Source organism: Crinia signifera, chromosome 6, assembly GCF_055691185.1.
Source record: "Crinia signifera chromosome 6, ASM5569118v1, whole genome shotgun sequence".
Taxonomy (NCBI): domain Eukaryota; kingdom Metazoa; phylum Chordata; class Amphibia; order Anura; family Myobatrachidae; genus Crinia; species Crinia signifera.
Window position 1 is genome coordinate 152,790,499 of NC_139222.1, and position 17,688 is coordinate 152,808,186.

At 42.4% G+C, this 17,688-nt stretch overlaps 1 protein-coding gene across 2 annotated transcripts in view; it reads right to left on the bottom strand.

Moving 5' to 3' along the window:
- Positions 1–16,147, bottom strand: part of NECAB3 (N-terminal EF-hand calcium binding protein 3) — an 86,929-nt gene extending 70,782 nt beyond the window's left edge. For both annotated transcript variants that reach the window (XM_083147678.1, XM_083147677.1), the window contains exons 1-4: positions 15,559–16,147; positions 12,394–12,418; positions 5,150–5,258; positions 1,245–1,270 (exon numbers count right to left, since the gene is read on the bottom strand). In XM_083147678.1, the coding sequence (XP_083003804.1) occupies positions 1,245–1,270; positions 5,150–5,258; positions 12,394–12,418; positions 15,559–15,678 (280 nt within the window). In that variant the 5' untranslated portion in view covers positions 15,679–16,147. The remainder of the gene's footprint in view (positions 1–1,244; positions 1,271–5,149; positions 5,259–12,393; positions 12,419–15,558) is intronic.
- Between the last annotated feature and the right edge of the window lie 1,541 nt (positions 16,148–17,688).

Genomic DNA, 17,688 nt, shown 5'->3' on the forward strand with positions numbered 1-17,688 from the left:
TTGTGATGATATGTTTATGTACCATGCTTTGAACTGGTTACATCCCCAATGGTGGCTATATTATTGGTGTCTGATAATGCTTTAGCCTTATAGCTTATTTTTCTTCAACCAGCAACATTTGTTAATAAACTGCTATTATGTATTGTTGCCAACAACATGTTATTTCTCCTTGATGTACTACACTACATCAAATGTTAGTACTATATGAGTAAATAAGAACCGGCAATGTCCCTCAGAGCCCTAGGCAACATATCAGTGTAACTCCCCCCCCCCTCTCTCCATACTCAGCACCTCATGAAAAAAAGCTGAAGCCGACGAATGACCTCCTCGACGGACGGACGGGGGGCTTGTGCTACCAGCGGCTGTGGGAGGGGTGCTGGCACTACCCAAGGTTATGGATGAACTGCTCCACGGGGAGGGGAGCAGAGTGCTACAAGCGGCCACCGGCCTGATCTATGGGGGTGCGGGTGCTACCCACGGCTACCGCTGACATGCTGTAGGGGGGTCAGGGGGTGCTACCAGCGGCTGTGGGAGGAGTGCGGGCACTACCCGAGGTTATGGAGGAACTGCTCCATAGGGAGGGGAGTGGAGTGCTACAAGCGCCCACCACCGACCTGCTCTCTGTGCTATGTGCTCTGTGAGTACTGCATCTGGGATTCCTGAATGTACAAGTATGTATGACAATAATGGAGCAGTTAGTGGTCTATGGAAGACATGTGTAAAACTGATATTTTTTATAAGACAAGTGGAGAAGTTGGCCACAGCAAACAATCCACGAGATAAATGAGGGAAGGGTAATTATTTAAGCTGGGCAACCACTTGGCAAGTTTAAGCAAGCTACAAAGGGTTGCATGGGTGGCAAAGTATCACTGCTGGTAATGGAGGGTGCTGGACATCCTTGCTTTGCCAACAAAGGAGGAAGCCAGGCCATGATGTTCTAAATGTGTAATGATGCAAGACTCTAAATTCAATGTGACTAGTTGCTACCATAACTGCAGGTGGGAGGCACACACAGATAACTGACTGAACTCCTGTACAAGACACATCAAATTAGATACACTTTCCAGTAGCCCTGACTATGACAGAAGCAGATGCGCTAATAGACCGGATACAGGCCGCATTGCTGGGGAGGTGGCATCAATCAGGTGTTGGATAACGTAATCCACGTCAAAGGACCATTGCCTACAGCATGTTCGCGTATACGGCAAATTAAAGCTCACAAAACATAATTAAAATTAGCTCACCACAAAGTCGCTCTGTGTCCATGTTACTGTACAAAACAAAACAAAAAAAAAAAGAGTTAAAAGCTGCACTTCTTACCAAAAGAAAGTATATTATAGGGGCTTACCAAGCTCGTGATTCAACATGTCATTTATTTTATGCTGTAGATACTGTACAATATTTTTTACTCTCAAATATGTGATGATTTGTTTTTGAAACTTGACTTTGTGGAATGTTAAACGGGTATAGAATACGTTCCCAAGACAACGAAAGGCGTCTGTGGCTCATTGGGATTATTCTAGAGGACTTGAATCCAACATCTCTGCTTGAACCAGCTCCATATTCCATAATGAGACATCATCTTAGCCCGCTTGTGTTTTGGACCCCACACCCTGTGCCTTCAGCCAATACCGGACAGAATCTTTTGTGAGGAACTTGCCTGCTCATTAGAGCCTGGTTTGTATCCCTCCAGCGGTACCTACCATCAAAATCCGGATCAAGGAGACACTGGTGACCTACACCAACATAAGTGGTATTAGAACATCTATTGTGGGGGCCGCATACAAATTTGCACACTATTGGGTATATGGAATGCGTGGGCGGGGGCGCGAGTGGCTGGCGGCGAGCTATACGGCGAGCAGCACCATTAGCCTACCATCAGTATTCAATGCTACCCTATTCACCTGCTCCCTGAGGCAAGGTGGAAGCCGCAAAGTGCGGACGTCAAAATGGCAAGATTCGCCTATATGCAGCGGGCTCCCTGGAAAATAGAATGCGGCTAGCGGGCGGCGATGGGGCTGGAAGGCAAGGATGGCTTTTCCTTACTAAAAAAAGCCATCCTCACTGTACAAACCCCCCTAACCGCTGCTCGTCGAGGACATTGAATACCGCCCTATATGAGGTCTGGGCATTATAGGAACAAGCAGTTCAAAAGTTATGATTTCCTGTGAATGTCCCATTTCATTACTATGATTTTTATGAGAACATGTATTTCTTTTCTTTTTTTACCTTCATGTGGTTTATTGCTTTTAATCATGCATGAATAAATTATTTATTATTATCTTTATTGTTAGTGCTACTCTTTGGGAGTTATTCTGGTTGATTCGTTCGGCTGAGCTTTTGCATCCTTGGACCCAGAACCTGACCTGTGAATTGTGGTACACCGGCCCACCATTTGCACGGCGAGTACATTTGCATGGCATGCAAATGGATGATTTACATATATATCCATTCGCATGCCAGTGGAAACCTCTCACAGCTTTTGATGGTCACCGGGCGAATTACCAAGAGACTGCCCAGCATTTTCATGGGAACGCACATGAAATGCTTGTTGTTCCCATGGGAAAGTACTCCTTGAAGCTTTAAATGATGATGATGATAATGCAGACCATTTTATATGAGTACATTTTGGTGACGTTGCTCTTTTTTTCTATTATTGGCAGCAGTGTCTCCTCTCATAGGCAGCACTTTGAGCACTGTAGTCAACAGCTGTCCATATACTTTATTTACACCAGTCCCAGATAACGAATTATAAGATTCCACATTTCTCCCTTGAAACTGACCACTAGAAAAACAAAGAAATCAAGGGATTTATTTGGTACTTATATGTTAGTTGGACGCCCACTATAGTATGTATAGTACACTCATACCCCCACTATCCATGTCGGCACGGAGTTGATTTTATATAGTGTGGTGAGCGCAGTGAGCCACCGAGCCCGAAGCGTGGCGAGCACAGCGAGCCCCGCGAGGGGATGCGGAAAACTAAGCAAATAGCTTAGTGGGCGCCCAATTAACATATAAGTACCGTATAATTATTAAGCGTGTCTTGCAAGAAAAAAACATTGCACTTTTAAAGATCAGGCATTAAAGGAATCAGAAGCATTGGGGTGTAAGCAAAAGTATGTCACAAATCAGCAGGAAAACACAGACCAGTATTCTGGGAAGCAGGAGACAAACTACTAAACATTTAGCTGTGAAATTACAAATTTCAGTAGACTATACAGACCTGCAGAAATTTAAAGGGGTGTACACACGGTGAGATTTTGTGTACACCCCTTAAAGTTCCAGAAACACTCTAATAATAAACAGGTGAATCAAACAGCCTCACATACAGTTATGACTTTGTTGACATTAGCAATATATATATATATATATATATATATATATATATATATATATATATATATATATATATATATATATACATGATCATAGCAAGATTACTAAGTTTGATTATTAAATGCCTGACTGTTTGCACTGATCTCTTATTTTCAACAATTTAACCCATTGAGTGCCAAGTGAATTTGTCGAAATAGGCTTAAAAATTGCCAAGCTAACATTATTCATCATCATGATCAGTAACGTTTACTTTATATAGGAAATATACATTTTTTTTTTACATAACATTTATTTTATTTTAATTTAGATAACAAATTTGAGCGACACTGGCATTTTTAGTGGCTATTTTGCTCATCTCTCAAAGGGATGTCGGCACTGAAAGGGTTATATATCAACATTGTAAACATATCAACATTCTGCAAAATACAGATATGCCCAAACCTGACATTTCAACACCGTCGACATCATAACTGTGGGCATTGTTGTGTCAACACTATAAATGTCAACAGTAGGACTACATCGTTGCTGGACTACCATGGGATTTTTTAGGGTTTTTTTTACGTTGTACTTTCCATACAGTGCTTTCATGTAAGGACATCCATTGTTATTATATATTTTCTAATCTTCTTAACTGCTTAATGCTCCTCTCTCCCATACTTCTTAAGCTCTCTGCATATTCATTAACAGCTCAAATAACAATGATAGCTCCTTACTGTCTCCTCTCTCTCAGTACACCAATCCCTCATCTAATATTACAATGCAGATCACGAATCTATCAGAAATACACAATTATGTTCTGACTGCTTGTCTTTTGTGATTTATTAAAGCTACTGTTTCAATGAAAATAGCTCTAGAGCTCTATATCTTAATCTGCTGTAGATCTTTTTGCCCATCATACTGAACTGAATTTCATTTTCGTTAGAGTGATGTGAGATAAAAGATGAAATACTTTGTTTAGTCACTGACAATTAACTTTTTGAAATGCTGATCACGCAAGATCCTCAACTCAAAAGATTAGAGAAATGTATTTTCTATGTCTATGTATTTTATCACACCTATCTAACTGGCCAAACACTAGACTTTCTACCAAACATCCAACTAATTGGTTGGAATGAAAATCTGATAATTTATGGGAGTAAATAACAATCAGCAATTTGCTCCCAAACACCAGATAAAATATTTTAAAACCGTTGTTCAGACAAGTTGGGTCAATCGGTGTTATTTAAATAGTTTATCTAAACCACAGATTCTCAAACTGGGTCCTCAGAACACCACGTCATATTTTACTGCAGTAAAAAGAAGCTATCTTCCAACCACATTTTCCACCAAGCCTGGTAATTATTATCCTATTGATTTTTACATTGTGGTTATTCTGCGGCTGACAAGATAAGTATACTTACTTGAACCCTGTTCAGATTTCCTACTTTGGGGTGCCAGCATTGGTACTTTAACTGGCGGCATTCTGGCCTTCAGTCATCTTTATGTATCCCGCTTAAAGCATTACCTTAAGAACAGTACATATGAAGACTATACTAGGTTCTTGATGCCAGTTCTTATTCATTATAAATAATACATTTAAATATGCAATATGATATTCTAAACATTAACCATTTCACAGCAGAGCCTATCATGGTCACCCTTCTATAACCATAATTATTTATGTGGCAGCATCACAATTTATTTTGTCTCTTCCTACCCAAAACGCAAGAAACTGAAATACAAGCAAATGTATTACTTCATCTTCTTATTACATAGTTATTGCAGCAACTGATAAAACTTGATTAAGACTCACATGGAGTTTTCTACTTACTTAGTTTGCTGCTTGTCTATTCGGATGAACATTTTGCGCAGATCCTCTTCATTGAGAACACCATCACAGAAATAACTCCGGAATTCTTCAAAAGACAGTTTGCCATCATCTGGAAAATATATATCATACAGTATAAAACAACGGTAACAACTGTCTCCACATATCACCATTACCATACTGTATATTATCACTAGCACATATCTCCAACACAACACATCACCACCACCACCAGTGCCATAACTAGACATTGCGGTGTCCTGTGCTAGAAAGAGAATTGGTGTTGACCACCGCTGGCCAACCAGGCGGCTTTAAGAGTTGAGGGAGCTTTAGCTTGGGACATGGGACTTCAGCTTCCTGGTGTCCAGACCACAACCCATTGGAGCCTTCATGTGGCTCTCCAAAATGCCATATTTCAGGAGCAACAGTATTCCCAGCAGTGGGAGGAGGGAGATGGATACCCATATTTGTGTTTATGTGTCGCTGAAGGTCACTGCCAAGGGAGCCACCACACACAGATAGGACAGAGGAATTCACGGGGCTCCTGAGCTGCTGGAGCTTATTGCCTAGGGAGGGAGATGTCTACCCAGGGCCAAGGGGAATCCAGACTTTAGCGGAGCTCTGGGGAACCATGATCCGCTGCCATTTGGGTCCTGGAGTTCAGACACCGGGGGAGTCCCAGCTTCAAACGAGGTGAAGACAGCACACGTAGGGAAGAATTTCTTCATTCCACAGCTTCACAATGCTTCTAATCCTGGTCCGAAATGTTCCCAGGGGACAAGGTTGGGTACTATTTATTTTATTTATTTATTTACAGTTTCTTATATAGCGCAGCAGATTCCGTTGCGCTTTACAATAATAGACAGTGATAAGACAACCTGGGTAACAGACAGACTTGGAGGTAGGAGGGCCCTGCTGCAAGCTTACAATCTATAGGGATATAGGGGGGAAACACAAGGACAGACACCAGTAATAGCATAGCAGTTACAAGTCCAGAAGGGAAGCTATATAATACATAAGTGCCTCGGAGGGTTATGCATGTAGAACTTAAATATGATAGGCTTGCCTGAAGAGGTGAGTTTTCAGGGAACGCTTGAAAGTTTGGAGACTGGTGGAGAGTCTTAATGTGCATGGAAGGGCATTCCATAGGATGGGAGCAGCCCGATGAAAGTCCTGTAATAGTGAATGGGAGCTAGTGATCCGTGCAGAAGAGAGACGCAGATGGGTACTATAAAGACATCAGTAGTCTTCGGTAGCACGGACAGTGTATGGTTAGTATTACTGCCTCACAGCACTGAGGTCATGGGTTGGATTTCCACCCTGGCCCTAACTGTGCGGATTTTGTATATTCTCCCTGTGCTTGCGTGGGTTTACTCCAGGTACACTGGGTTCCTCCCACAATCCAAATATATACTGGTAGGTCATTGCCCCCCCCCCCCCCCCCCAAAAAAAAATTAACCCTTGAAAGAATGTGTGATTTTTACGCGGTGACTAAGAAAAAAAAGTCACACCAACTCACAGAAAGTGAAGTAGAAATAGACCAGGTCAAGGCTGGGGAGTTTGGCAGAACCATGCACAGATCAGTGAGATTAAACATGTAACTTTGGGTTGTGCTGTGGAACTATAAGTTGGAGAACCACAAGTCCCAGCATGCGGGGCTCAGGTGGGGAAAGCCCCTGGAGCTCAGCCCTGATTGGGTATTACAGTGATTAACGTCACTGATAACACACACAGATGGCTTTCTGAGTCCTAGGGTTCGCATACCTTGTTTTTTTTTTTCTAGCCCCCTTGGATACTCTACCTATCAAGTGGACAAACCTGCGGGGGAGCGTGTAGCAATGTGAGTATGTAGGTCTGCGTGCATGAATGTGTGTATGTAATAAAATTTTACTGTACATGGTGTGCGTGCATGTGTCATTATTTAAATCTTAGTCATGCTGCGGAACTACAATTCCAAGTGGGCCCTTTAGTGCCCCGCATGCTGGGTCTTGTGTTTCTCCAAATCCCGGCATGCGGGGGGAGTCTTGCACAGCACAACCCAAGGATACATGTTTCATCTAGTTTTTTACTACAAAAACATCAGGCCAGTCCTGGGGGATGTAGCCATGGGGGGTGGTTCGGCTGGTGGACCTTGTGTAAAAAAAAAAGTGTCCCCTGGCTGTGCCATGACACTGCTGGCTGTTGGAGGCTGGTGCTGGCTCCAAAACTTGGGGGGCTACTCATTTCGTCCCCTGTTTTTTTGGAACAAGGGGGCGCCAGGCAAATAACTGCAGTGCAGGGAGGCACTCTCCAAGCTCTGCCAGCTTGCTGCCGTGCCTTTCAAACTGACAGTTAGTGGCACCAGAAATGGGAACTCTATAGTAATAATAAACAAACCGGTCTATGTGGTCTGCAGCCGGCACCTACTGTACCTTAATTTCAGACCGCTCTCCCCGTTCTGCTGCTTGCTTGCTCCTTCCTATCAAACAGCTGACAGGCCAGCGCAATCTAAATTAGAGCTGGGTGAGCACTGCAGCACGATCCCTTAGCCGGATTCTTCTTTCCACTCTCCTCAGTCCAGAGAGGAACACTGCATACACATCCAATAGAACACAGCACTCAGGAGGCAATTTAAATTAAATGAAAACATCTGTATTAAACTAGCTTTCGGGGTATGACCCCCTTCATCAGTTACATTGGTTGCTGTCCTGAGTGCTGTGTTCTATTGGATGTATATATATATATATATATATATATATACAGTTGGAGAAAGAAGGGCACTCAGGGACTAGATGCTGGTGAACGTAGGACAAATTTATTGCCTGGTGGTTTATTGCCTGGTGACCACCAGGCAATAAATTTGTCCTACGTTCACCAGCATCTAGTCCCTGAGTGCCCTTCTTTCTCCAACTGTGTCTTCACGGGCTGCGAGGCCCTTAGGGTGGCACCAGGGCAAGCTACCTCTCTGGACTCATCATAAGTCCTGGGTGCCGGTCTTTCTCTTGGATATATATATATATATATATATATATATATATATATATATATATATATATATATATATATATATATGATGTGTCATTATGGTGTGTCATATAGGGGGTTATTCTGATTTACTCGGACAAAAGGCACAAACAATCACTCTCTACTGGACAAAACCATATGCACTGCATGTGGGCGTGATGTGACACGTGCAGAAAGAGTTAGATTTGGGTGGGGGGTGTACTTCAAACTGATATCTATATTACAGTGTAAAAAAGCAGCCAGTATTTACCCTGCACAGAAACAATAAAACACCCAAATCTAACTCTCTCTGCACATGGTACATCAGCCCCACCTGCAGTGAATATGGTTTTGTCCATTAGAGAGTGATTGTGCCTTTCCGAGTGAATCAGAATAAGCCCCTTAGTGTAAGGTGAGTGGCATATAGTGTAAGGTACATTACAGTGTGACATATAGGCAATACGTCTGGCGTAAGGTGCACTATATAATATATACGTAGAAAGTTTTTTGGCAGGAGGGAGCAAAATTTATAGTTATGCCACTGAATGACCAAATACATCGAGTGTGGCCTGCTCATCCAAAAGATCAGTATAAAAAACTAAGCAAGATAGTGCTGCGGCCAGTTTCAGGCAACAGCTTTTATCGCATCTATTTTTCTATCTATTTATATACGTATATAAAAAATAAATAAAGGGAACACTAACATAACACATCCTAGATCTGAATGAATGAAATATTCTTATTAAATACTTTGTTCTTTACATAGTTGAATGTGCTGACAACAAAATCACACAAAAATTATCAATGGAAATCAAATTTATTAACCCATGGAGGTCTGGATTTGGAGCCGCCCTCAAAATTAAAGTGGAAAAACACACTACAGGCTGATCCAACTTTGATGTAATGTCCTTAAAACAAGTCAATATGAGGCTCAGTAGTGTGTGTGGCCTCCACGTACCTGTATGACCTCCCTACAACGCCTGTGCATGCTTCTGATGAGGTGGCGGATGGTCTCCTGCGCATCTGCCAACTCCTGGACAGTCTGTGGTTCAATGTTGCGTTGGTGGATGGAGCGAGACATGATGTCCCAGATGTGCTCAATTGGATTCAGGTCTGGGGAACGGGCGGGCCAGTCCATAGCATCAATGCCTTCGTCTTGCAGGAACTGCTGACACACTCCAGCCACATGAGGTCTAGCATGGTCTTGCATTAGGAGGAATCCAGGGCCAACTTCAACAGCATATGGTCTCACAAGGGGTCTGAGGACCTCATCTCGGTACCTAATGGCAGCCAGGCTACCTCTGGCGAGCACACGGAGGGCTGTGTGCCCCCCCAAAGAAATGCCACCCCACACCATTACTGACCCACTGCCAAACCGGTCGTGCTGGAGGAAGTTGCAGGCCGAAGAATGTTCTCCTTGGCATCTCCAAACTCTGTAATGTCTGTCACGTGCTCAGTGTGAACTTGCTTTCATCTGTGAAGAGCACAGGGCGCCAGTGGCGAATTTGCCAATCTTGGTGTTCTCTGGCAAATGCCAAACGTCCTGCACGGTGTTGGGCTGTAAGCACAACCCCCACCTGTGGATGTTGGGCCCTCATACCACCTCATGGAGTCTGTTTCTGACCGTTTGAGTAGACACATGCACATTTGTGGCCTGCTGGAGGTCATTTTGCAGGGCTCAGTGCTTCTCCTGTTCCTCCTTGCACAAAGGCGGAGGTAGCGGTCCTGCTGCTGGGTTGTTGCCCTCCTACGGCCTCCTCCACGTCTCCTGATGTACTGGCCTGTCTCCTGGTAGCGCCTCCATGCTCTGGACACTACGCTGAGAGACACAGCAAACCTTCTTGCCACAGATCGCATTGATGTGCCATCCTGGAGCTGAGAAGTGGTCTGTGGTCACCACATGCAGAACAACTCTTTATTGGGGGGGTGGGGGGGGGGTGTATTGCTAATTGCCTATCATTTCCACCTGTTGTCTATTCCATTTGCACAACAGCATGTGCAATTGATTGTCAATCAGTGTTGCTTCCTGAGTGGACAGTTTGATTTCACAGAAGCGTTATTGGCTTGGAGTTACATTGTGTTGTTTAAGTGTTCCCTTTATTTTTTTGAACTGTACTGTATATACAGATTACAACCACACTCACTATTCCTACAAATGGGGTGCAAACTGCACTCGCCATTGCCAGGTTGGGGTGCAGTGGGGCCTGTGACCACATGCTCTAATAAATACCAGATATAGTTGACTTAACACTCACTATAATAAACTAACTCACCTTAATATACAAATAATCAAATAATTAATGGGGTTTTAGTTCATGAATTGATTATTGCATTTAAGCTTGCAGCCCATCGCCAAGGAACCCAAATTCACTTCAAGTCCTACACTAATAATAAAGCCCTGTACACATGGGGCAATTCTAGCCTATATCGCTGGGGATATGGTCGCTAAGCGACCACATCCCGTATGTACAGGGCAACTGACACCGGGAGCGCGCTTCCCGCGACCAGCCCTGGGGTGGTCGCTGGTCGGAGGAGCATGCTCCTGCGATCACATACCTCCCAACATGACCCTCTCCAGGAGGGACACATTGCTCTGTTTCTGGACTTCTCCCTTAATTAATGATTGACATGATCTGTGTTGAAGCACCTTTCTTATCAATTAACTTGTGTGAAACAGGTGATGGCAATAATACATTGGGAGGGAAGTCCAGAAACAGAGCAATGTGTCCCTCCTGGAGAGGGTCATGTTTGAAGGTACCATATATACTCGAGTATAAGCCTACTTTTTCAGAACAGTTTTTGGTACTTATGTAGTATCTGGGCGTCCGATTTAGAAATCGGATCGCATCGCATCGCATGCGACCAAATCGTATGCGATGCGATGGTCAAGATTTTTCCATAGGATTCAATGTTAAAATGGTCTGAGTCCATTTTAACATAGAATTCAATGGGAAAAAGGGGTCCTTTTCCTTTCCCCACTATCCAAGTGGGCATGGAGTTGGATATAAACCTGTGGCGAGCGTAGCGAGCCACCGAGCCCGAAGCGTGGCGAGCCCCGCGAGGGGACACAGAATACTTTTTAAGAAATATGCGTCCGCTCGCCACGCTTCGGGCTCGGTGGCTCGCTGCGCTCGCCACGCTATATAAAATCAACTCTATGCCCACTTGGATAGTGGGGAAATGAACAGGACCTTCTTAACATTGAATCCTATGCAAAATCACATCGAATCGCATCGCATCGCATCTGATTGTATGCCTTAAGGTAAGGCATACAATCACAAAATCGGACGCCCAGATACTACATAAGTACCCAGTTTTTATGCTGAAAAAGCCCCCCTCGGCTTATACTCGAGTGAGGGCCCCACTTGAGTCAATACGTTTTCCCAGTTTTTTGTTGTTGTAAAATTAGGTGCCTCGGCTTATATTCGGGTCGACTTATACTCGAGTATATACGGTATTTGATCAGTTGTTTCCCCCGGCAGATTCTCCTTTTTATCAGCGACCATCTCTGGTCGCTGATGAAAACGGGACACTGAGCAGTATATTACTGCGTGTGTACGGAGCTTTACAACCTGGCAACTGCTAACACATTATAGCTAAAATGAACATGATTTCTGGGTTAGAGCTCACCTGCCAACTACCTTATGGCTTTTAAAAGTGATAATCACCAACACAACACCTGAACTAGCTCTAATAGGGCAGCGGTCACAGGTTTAAGATAAATGAGCTTACCTGGGGAGCATGAGAAAGCTATGATCACAGAACAGAACATGAACTCATGTTATAACCATGTTTTTTTTCTATTTGTCATTGGCAGACACATGTTTATTAATCTACTTGTCAATGTGCAAGTTTCTTTTTTCTTTCTTTCTTTCTTTGTTTTCTTGTATTGTTTGTATGTTTGAAAATTTCAAATAAAAATGACACAATTAAAAAAAAAAAGAAAAAGCTACTGGCAGGTGGATGCAAATAGAATCACTATAGGGGGGAATTGTGCATTGCAGGAATTCCCTGGGTACAGTATATCAGAAACTCACTAGGATAATCTTGCCGAGCTTGCCTGTCACACCATCTGTGGCCCTTGTTAGCCAGAACATGAAGAACAGACAGCCTGAACCATTACTGTCTTTTATTAGTATGTTATCTCTCATTTATGCTACACTCCTCCCTCTTTTTATGATCACAATCATAGATGGGTCATTCCATTGGTACAGATAGACAATTAATCTAGAGCAAAGGTTAAAATAAATAAATTCAATACTCACCATTTTTGTCCGCCCTTCGGAATATCTGTAAAGAAATTAAAAGTTTTACATTTTATGTAATTTCAGACTGTAAATGTCAGTATCAGACATCGCAAGATATACTAAAGACTGCACGAATTTTAAATGTATTCCTGGTCTTTCTCTTTCTTCTGTCTAGCAGTACCCAGCTAGCTTAGCTGTTCCTAGAAGTTTCACAATTTATCCCCATTGACAATGATCTACTGATATTTCAAGCAGCATTTTGCTTGGCTTACATTTGTTAAGCTTACAGCAGGCATGTCCAAACCGTGGCCCTCCAGCTGTTGTGAAACTACACATCCCAGCATGCCTTGCCAAAGTTTTAGCATTCCCTAATAGCAAAACTATGGCAAGGCATGATGGGACTTATAGTTTCACAACAGCTGAAGGGCCATAGTTTGGACATGCCTGGCTTACAGTATAGGATGACTAATGGTGTCATAGATCTACAGTTATACCCTTTTCACATCGCACCTTATTACCAGGTACAAGCCGGTTTCTTGCCGGTTTGACCCGGGGTTACCGGTTACAGCTAACTGGTAGCAACACGGCAATCCAAACCGGGTAAAAAGCAGAGTTCTTACTGGTTCGTTGCCGTGTTGCTGTGCAGTGTGAACTGGTTAAACAGGTCGAGCGACCCCTTTCCCATTCACACTATGGAGGAGGCAGCACTTGGAGCAGCACCAGCTCTAAACGCTGCCTCCTCACCTACCCCTGATGATGCGCCGCCGCTCCGCCGCGCCCCAACATGACATCAGCGAACCGCCAATTTGCCGGTTCGCTGCTGTGATCTGAATTATATAATTCTTGTGCTTTCATAAAGGAAAGGGTGTGTATCGTTAGGTCAACCACTATTGGCCGACAGGCAAAAGGTTGACATGTGAATAAGGTTGACATGCAATAGGTCGACACATGCAAGGGAGTGGTTGACACAAGTTTTCAAATTTTTTGCTGTCTGTCCATATACCCCCAATCAGTGTTCAAATACATTGTCCCGCACATCCAAAAGATCAGCATAAAAAAAAACTAAGCAAGGAAGTGCAGTGACCAGTTTCAGGTAACAGCTTCTGTGCTGATGCTTTATGATTACTTAACCCTTTGAGTGTCTGTGAGAGATCCTCTAAATATATAATAAAAATGCCAGTGTTTGTCACTGCAACTGTTCTTTTTTGGGTGCAATATTTAACTAAAAATCAATAATTTGACTTGGCTGTATTTGTATTTATTTATACTAAAATGACAGTCGCTGGCATATTTAGCGGATATTTTGAGGATCGCTCACAGCAACGTTGGCACTCTAAGGGTTAACAATGTACATTCTAGAGTATTATATTAAAGGTACTGATCAAAATATATTATTACTAGGTTGCAAACATTTAAATTAATGACAATTGAAGAAGTTTTAAATATTTCAAACACTAAATGAAATGCATGAATAATTAAATATTAATTTACTCTGTCCTCTTTATGAAAATAAAAAGGTGATAACTTGGTGTTAAAATCCTTATAAAAGGAACAATACATAAATTACTATTATTGCTGAAAGACCCAGGTTTCAGGCTTTCATTGTTCAGTGACCATCATTGTAAAAAAAAGAAAGAAAAAAATAGACTATATCTAGACACTATGGTGTACATTTTCTAAGATGGGAGTTGACATGTTGTCCATACAACCAATCAAATTCTACTTTTTATTTATTTATTTATTTAGTACCTTCTAGAAGATAATACATCTAATCTGTTTGGTTGCTATGGGCAACATTCCATCTTCAATAGTACTCCAATCTTAGTAAATATACCCCTATAAGAAAAAAGAGAAGGCTTGAGATTATGTAGGGAAGTGGTCTCCAACCTTAATTGGGGACAAAATACCAGAGAAAAATTAAACCCCGTGAAGAGCTACGAAAAAGCTTTTTTAAAAGAAAATCTGGCTAATAACCGAATAAAGCCCCTTACACATATGCTACACACCGTAATACTTGTTACACATTATACCACACACCAATGTGTGCGGTATAATGCTTCTAGGTGCCTCCCTAGAATCATTGGGACAGGGGGCCTAATTTAGACCGGGCAAAATTGTTCTCATAATGGACAAAGCCATGTGCACTGCAGGTCGGGCAAATGTAAGATGTGTAGAGAAAGTTAGATCTGGGCAAGTTATTCTGTGCAGGAGAAATAATGGCTGCTTTATTTGTACATTGCTAATTGCCCCACCTGCAGTGCACATGGTTTTGTCCATTTTGAGAATAAATTTGCCCTGCAAGAGTCTGAATTGGTCCAATGGATCAATTCAAAATGTTGCTATTGAGTCCAACATCCACAATGATCTGGCTATGCCCCTGCTCCCATGGCCACTAGTGTCAGTAGCATTTGGCTAATATGGCCGAATTCCACAAGGCTGCCCAAATAGATGGAGTTAGATGGCATCAAGGGACATGACATGTCCCTTCCCTAGAGCCAGCGCAACGTCTAGACAAATGTAGGTGGTTGTCTAGGGTGAGGGTAGCATCTAAAACACTGCATGATTGACATAATGTCACAGATTGAGTCGGATAAACATGATGCAACAGCTAGTAACTTCTCACATGTACGTCAGCTGCTCCACCATGTTAGTAATGGTCTGGAGGTATGGGGCTGGGCTGCTATGCCACAGTCCAGCATCACACGCCCTAGAATTCAAGATGCTGCCCCACCACTGACTGCTCCATACTGGGTAAGAAGGGGGGGGGCAAAACCAGGGGGAACTCTAAGAATCCTCCGTAATGTTTTATACATATAAGCTAAGAATAAGATATTGCATGTAGTACCAAACCCATTTTGCAGGTTCTAGCCACAACTGTGGGGACTATTTCACATTTTATCCAGTCAACAGCAAAAATAGGGCTACCTCTACAGTGCTGTTCCAACTGTGACTCAAGTCTAGATTCTTTTCAATCCAAATACTCAAATACATAAACACGCACCTTCACATATGGTCCAGCTACAGTAGATACCGTTTTGCCTATGGTAGGTTATTTTTACAAACATATACAAATATTAACTGTCAGACCCTGCATGTGGTCACTATTATAGCAAGGCAGAACACAGAACAGTGCAGTGGTAACAGACAAAGCATCACTGATCTATAAGTAAGAATGGCACTTACATCCCGGAATATAGAAAGATCCTGGTTTGTGAGCGGTGTGGGAGCTGCAATGGGTTTGTCCTTCTGGAACTGTTTTGCAGACAGGAGACACATGGTGATCAGCTCAGTACAAGACATCATAATGCAGTTACTCAGAGTGATGATTCAGTGAAACAACAGCTCTGAGCAGGTGGCTACAGTGTCCAAGGAGCAGGACTGGAGATGCAGCCTGCGGATAGCAGCACCAAAGGATTCAATACCAAGAAGGCTTCATAAGATACAATGATGAGAGTAGGTATAGCAAAAGCACTGGGTATAGAGCGCAGACCTTAGTACTAAGAGCAGTTCAGTCATCAGAAATGCAGAAGGTTTAGAAATGAAGGTGCATATTTGTGCTCTGCAGTCCTAAAAGTAGGTGCAGTATGCAACACACAAGTCCGTAAATGCAGTGAGAAGAAAAGGTAGTTTCCAGGCTACAGCAGGCAGATGAACTATATAGTAAGCAGATGTGTCTGTTGAGAGATACTGTTTCAAAGTGCAGTAATAATGCACAGGAATAAGGCTGCTGTCTGTCTGCACACCACACTTCTACTCTGGGTACAGAACAAGAGACTGATGCACAGCTTCTATGTAATATTCCTCCCTTTGATCTGTTAGACTCCCACCTCTTCATTCTTATTGGCCTGCTTGTTTCTTTTACTGATTCATAAGCCAAGCAATAGCTTTTTTGTCTTTGCAAACTGCTTATTGTACAGCAAATAATGTACACAGAAATAGAAGCAATATGTAAAGAATAATCTAAAAAAATATATCATACAATTCCTGTCCTGAATTAGAGTTTGACAAAAACTGCCATAATAACTTTCTGGTAGTAGTATACAGAAAACATAATATAGGGGAAAACAATAAAGAGGCAATACACACTATGGCATACGTGATTATTAATCACAAAAAAAAAAAAAAATATATCAAATAGTGATGTATATAACCTCTGAAAGCAAATATTCATGTCACATCAACAACCAATAATGAAAAAAAATCAAACACACAAATAATAAAAAATGAACAATAGAAAATGAAATTTGATATTCACCTGTTATAAACTTCTGACAGTTTAAAGAAGGAAGAGTTTGACCAGACAAATAAAGGTGGAGTCTATAACAAAAAGACATTTAATAGAGGGAGATATTAGGCGACCTCTCCATATGTTCGAAACCTTCCAAATATTTTCCTGTACGGGACGGGTAAACAGTCTATATGATACACATTTTTTCGAAGAGGTTACTTACTCCCTTTTCTATATTAAAAGTGTACATACCTCTCCCATGATATAATACTTTCAATACGCTCATCGTCTGCTGATCCGCTCTGCCAGTCCCTCCATTGGTTTCCTGTATCTTATCGTATTTAATATAAAATACTTCTACTCGCATATAAAGCTATTAACCATACTGCACCAGCTTATATCTCTTTACTTATCACAAAATATCTCCCATCTCGGCCACTCCGCTCTGCACAAGATCTGTGTCTCTCTTCTAACGGATCACTAGCTCCCATTCACTATTACAGGGCTTTCATCGGGTTGCTCCCACCCTATGGAATGCCCTTCCACGCACAATAACTCTCCACTAGCCTGCAAACTATCAAGCATTCCCTGAAAACTCACCTCTTAAGGCAAGCCTATCATATTTAAGTTCTACACGCATAACCCTCTGAGGCACTTATGTATTATGTAGCTTCCCTTCTGGATAAATGCTGGTACTTGTTTAGTTTTATGGCCGAGTGCTACTTCTGGGTCTATGTCCCCTTGCGGGGCTCGCTGCGCTCGCCCACGCTACGGGCTCGGTGGCTCACTACACTCGCCACACTATCTAAAATCAACTCCATGCCAACGTGGATTGTGGGGGTATGAACCATCCACGTTGGCATGGAGTTTATTTTAGAAAGTGTGGTAATTCAGTACTTGAAAAGGATCTAGAAGTCCAAATAGATAACAAACTGGGGTGTAGTGCTCAATGTCACACAGCTACAAAAAAGGGCAACAGAATTTTAGCATGTATTAAAAGGGGCGTGGAAACTAGGGACTCAAAAGTAATTATGCCCCTTTACAAAGCATTGGTTAGACCACACCTTGAATATGGAGTACAATTC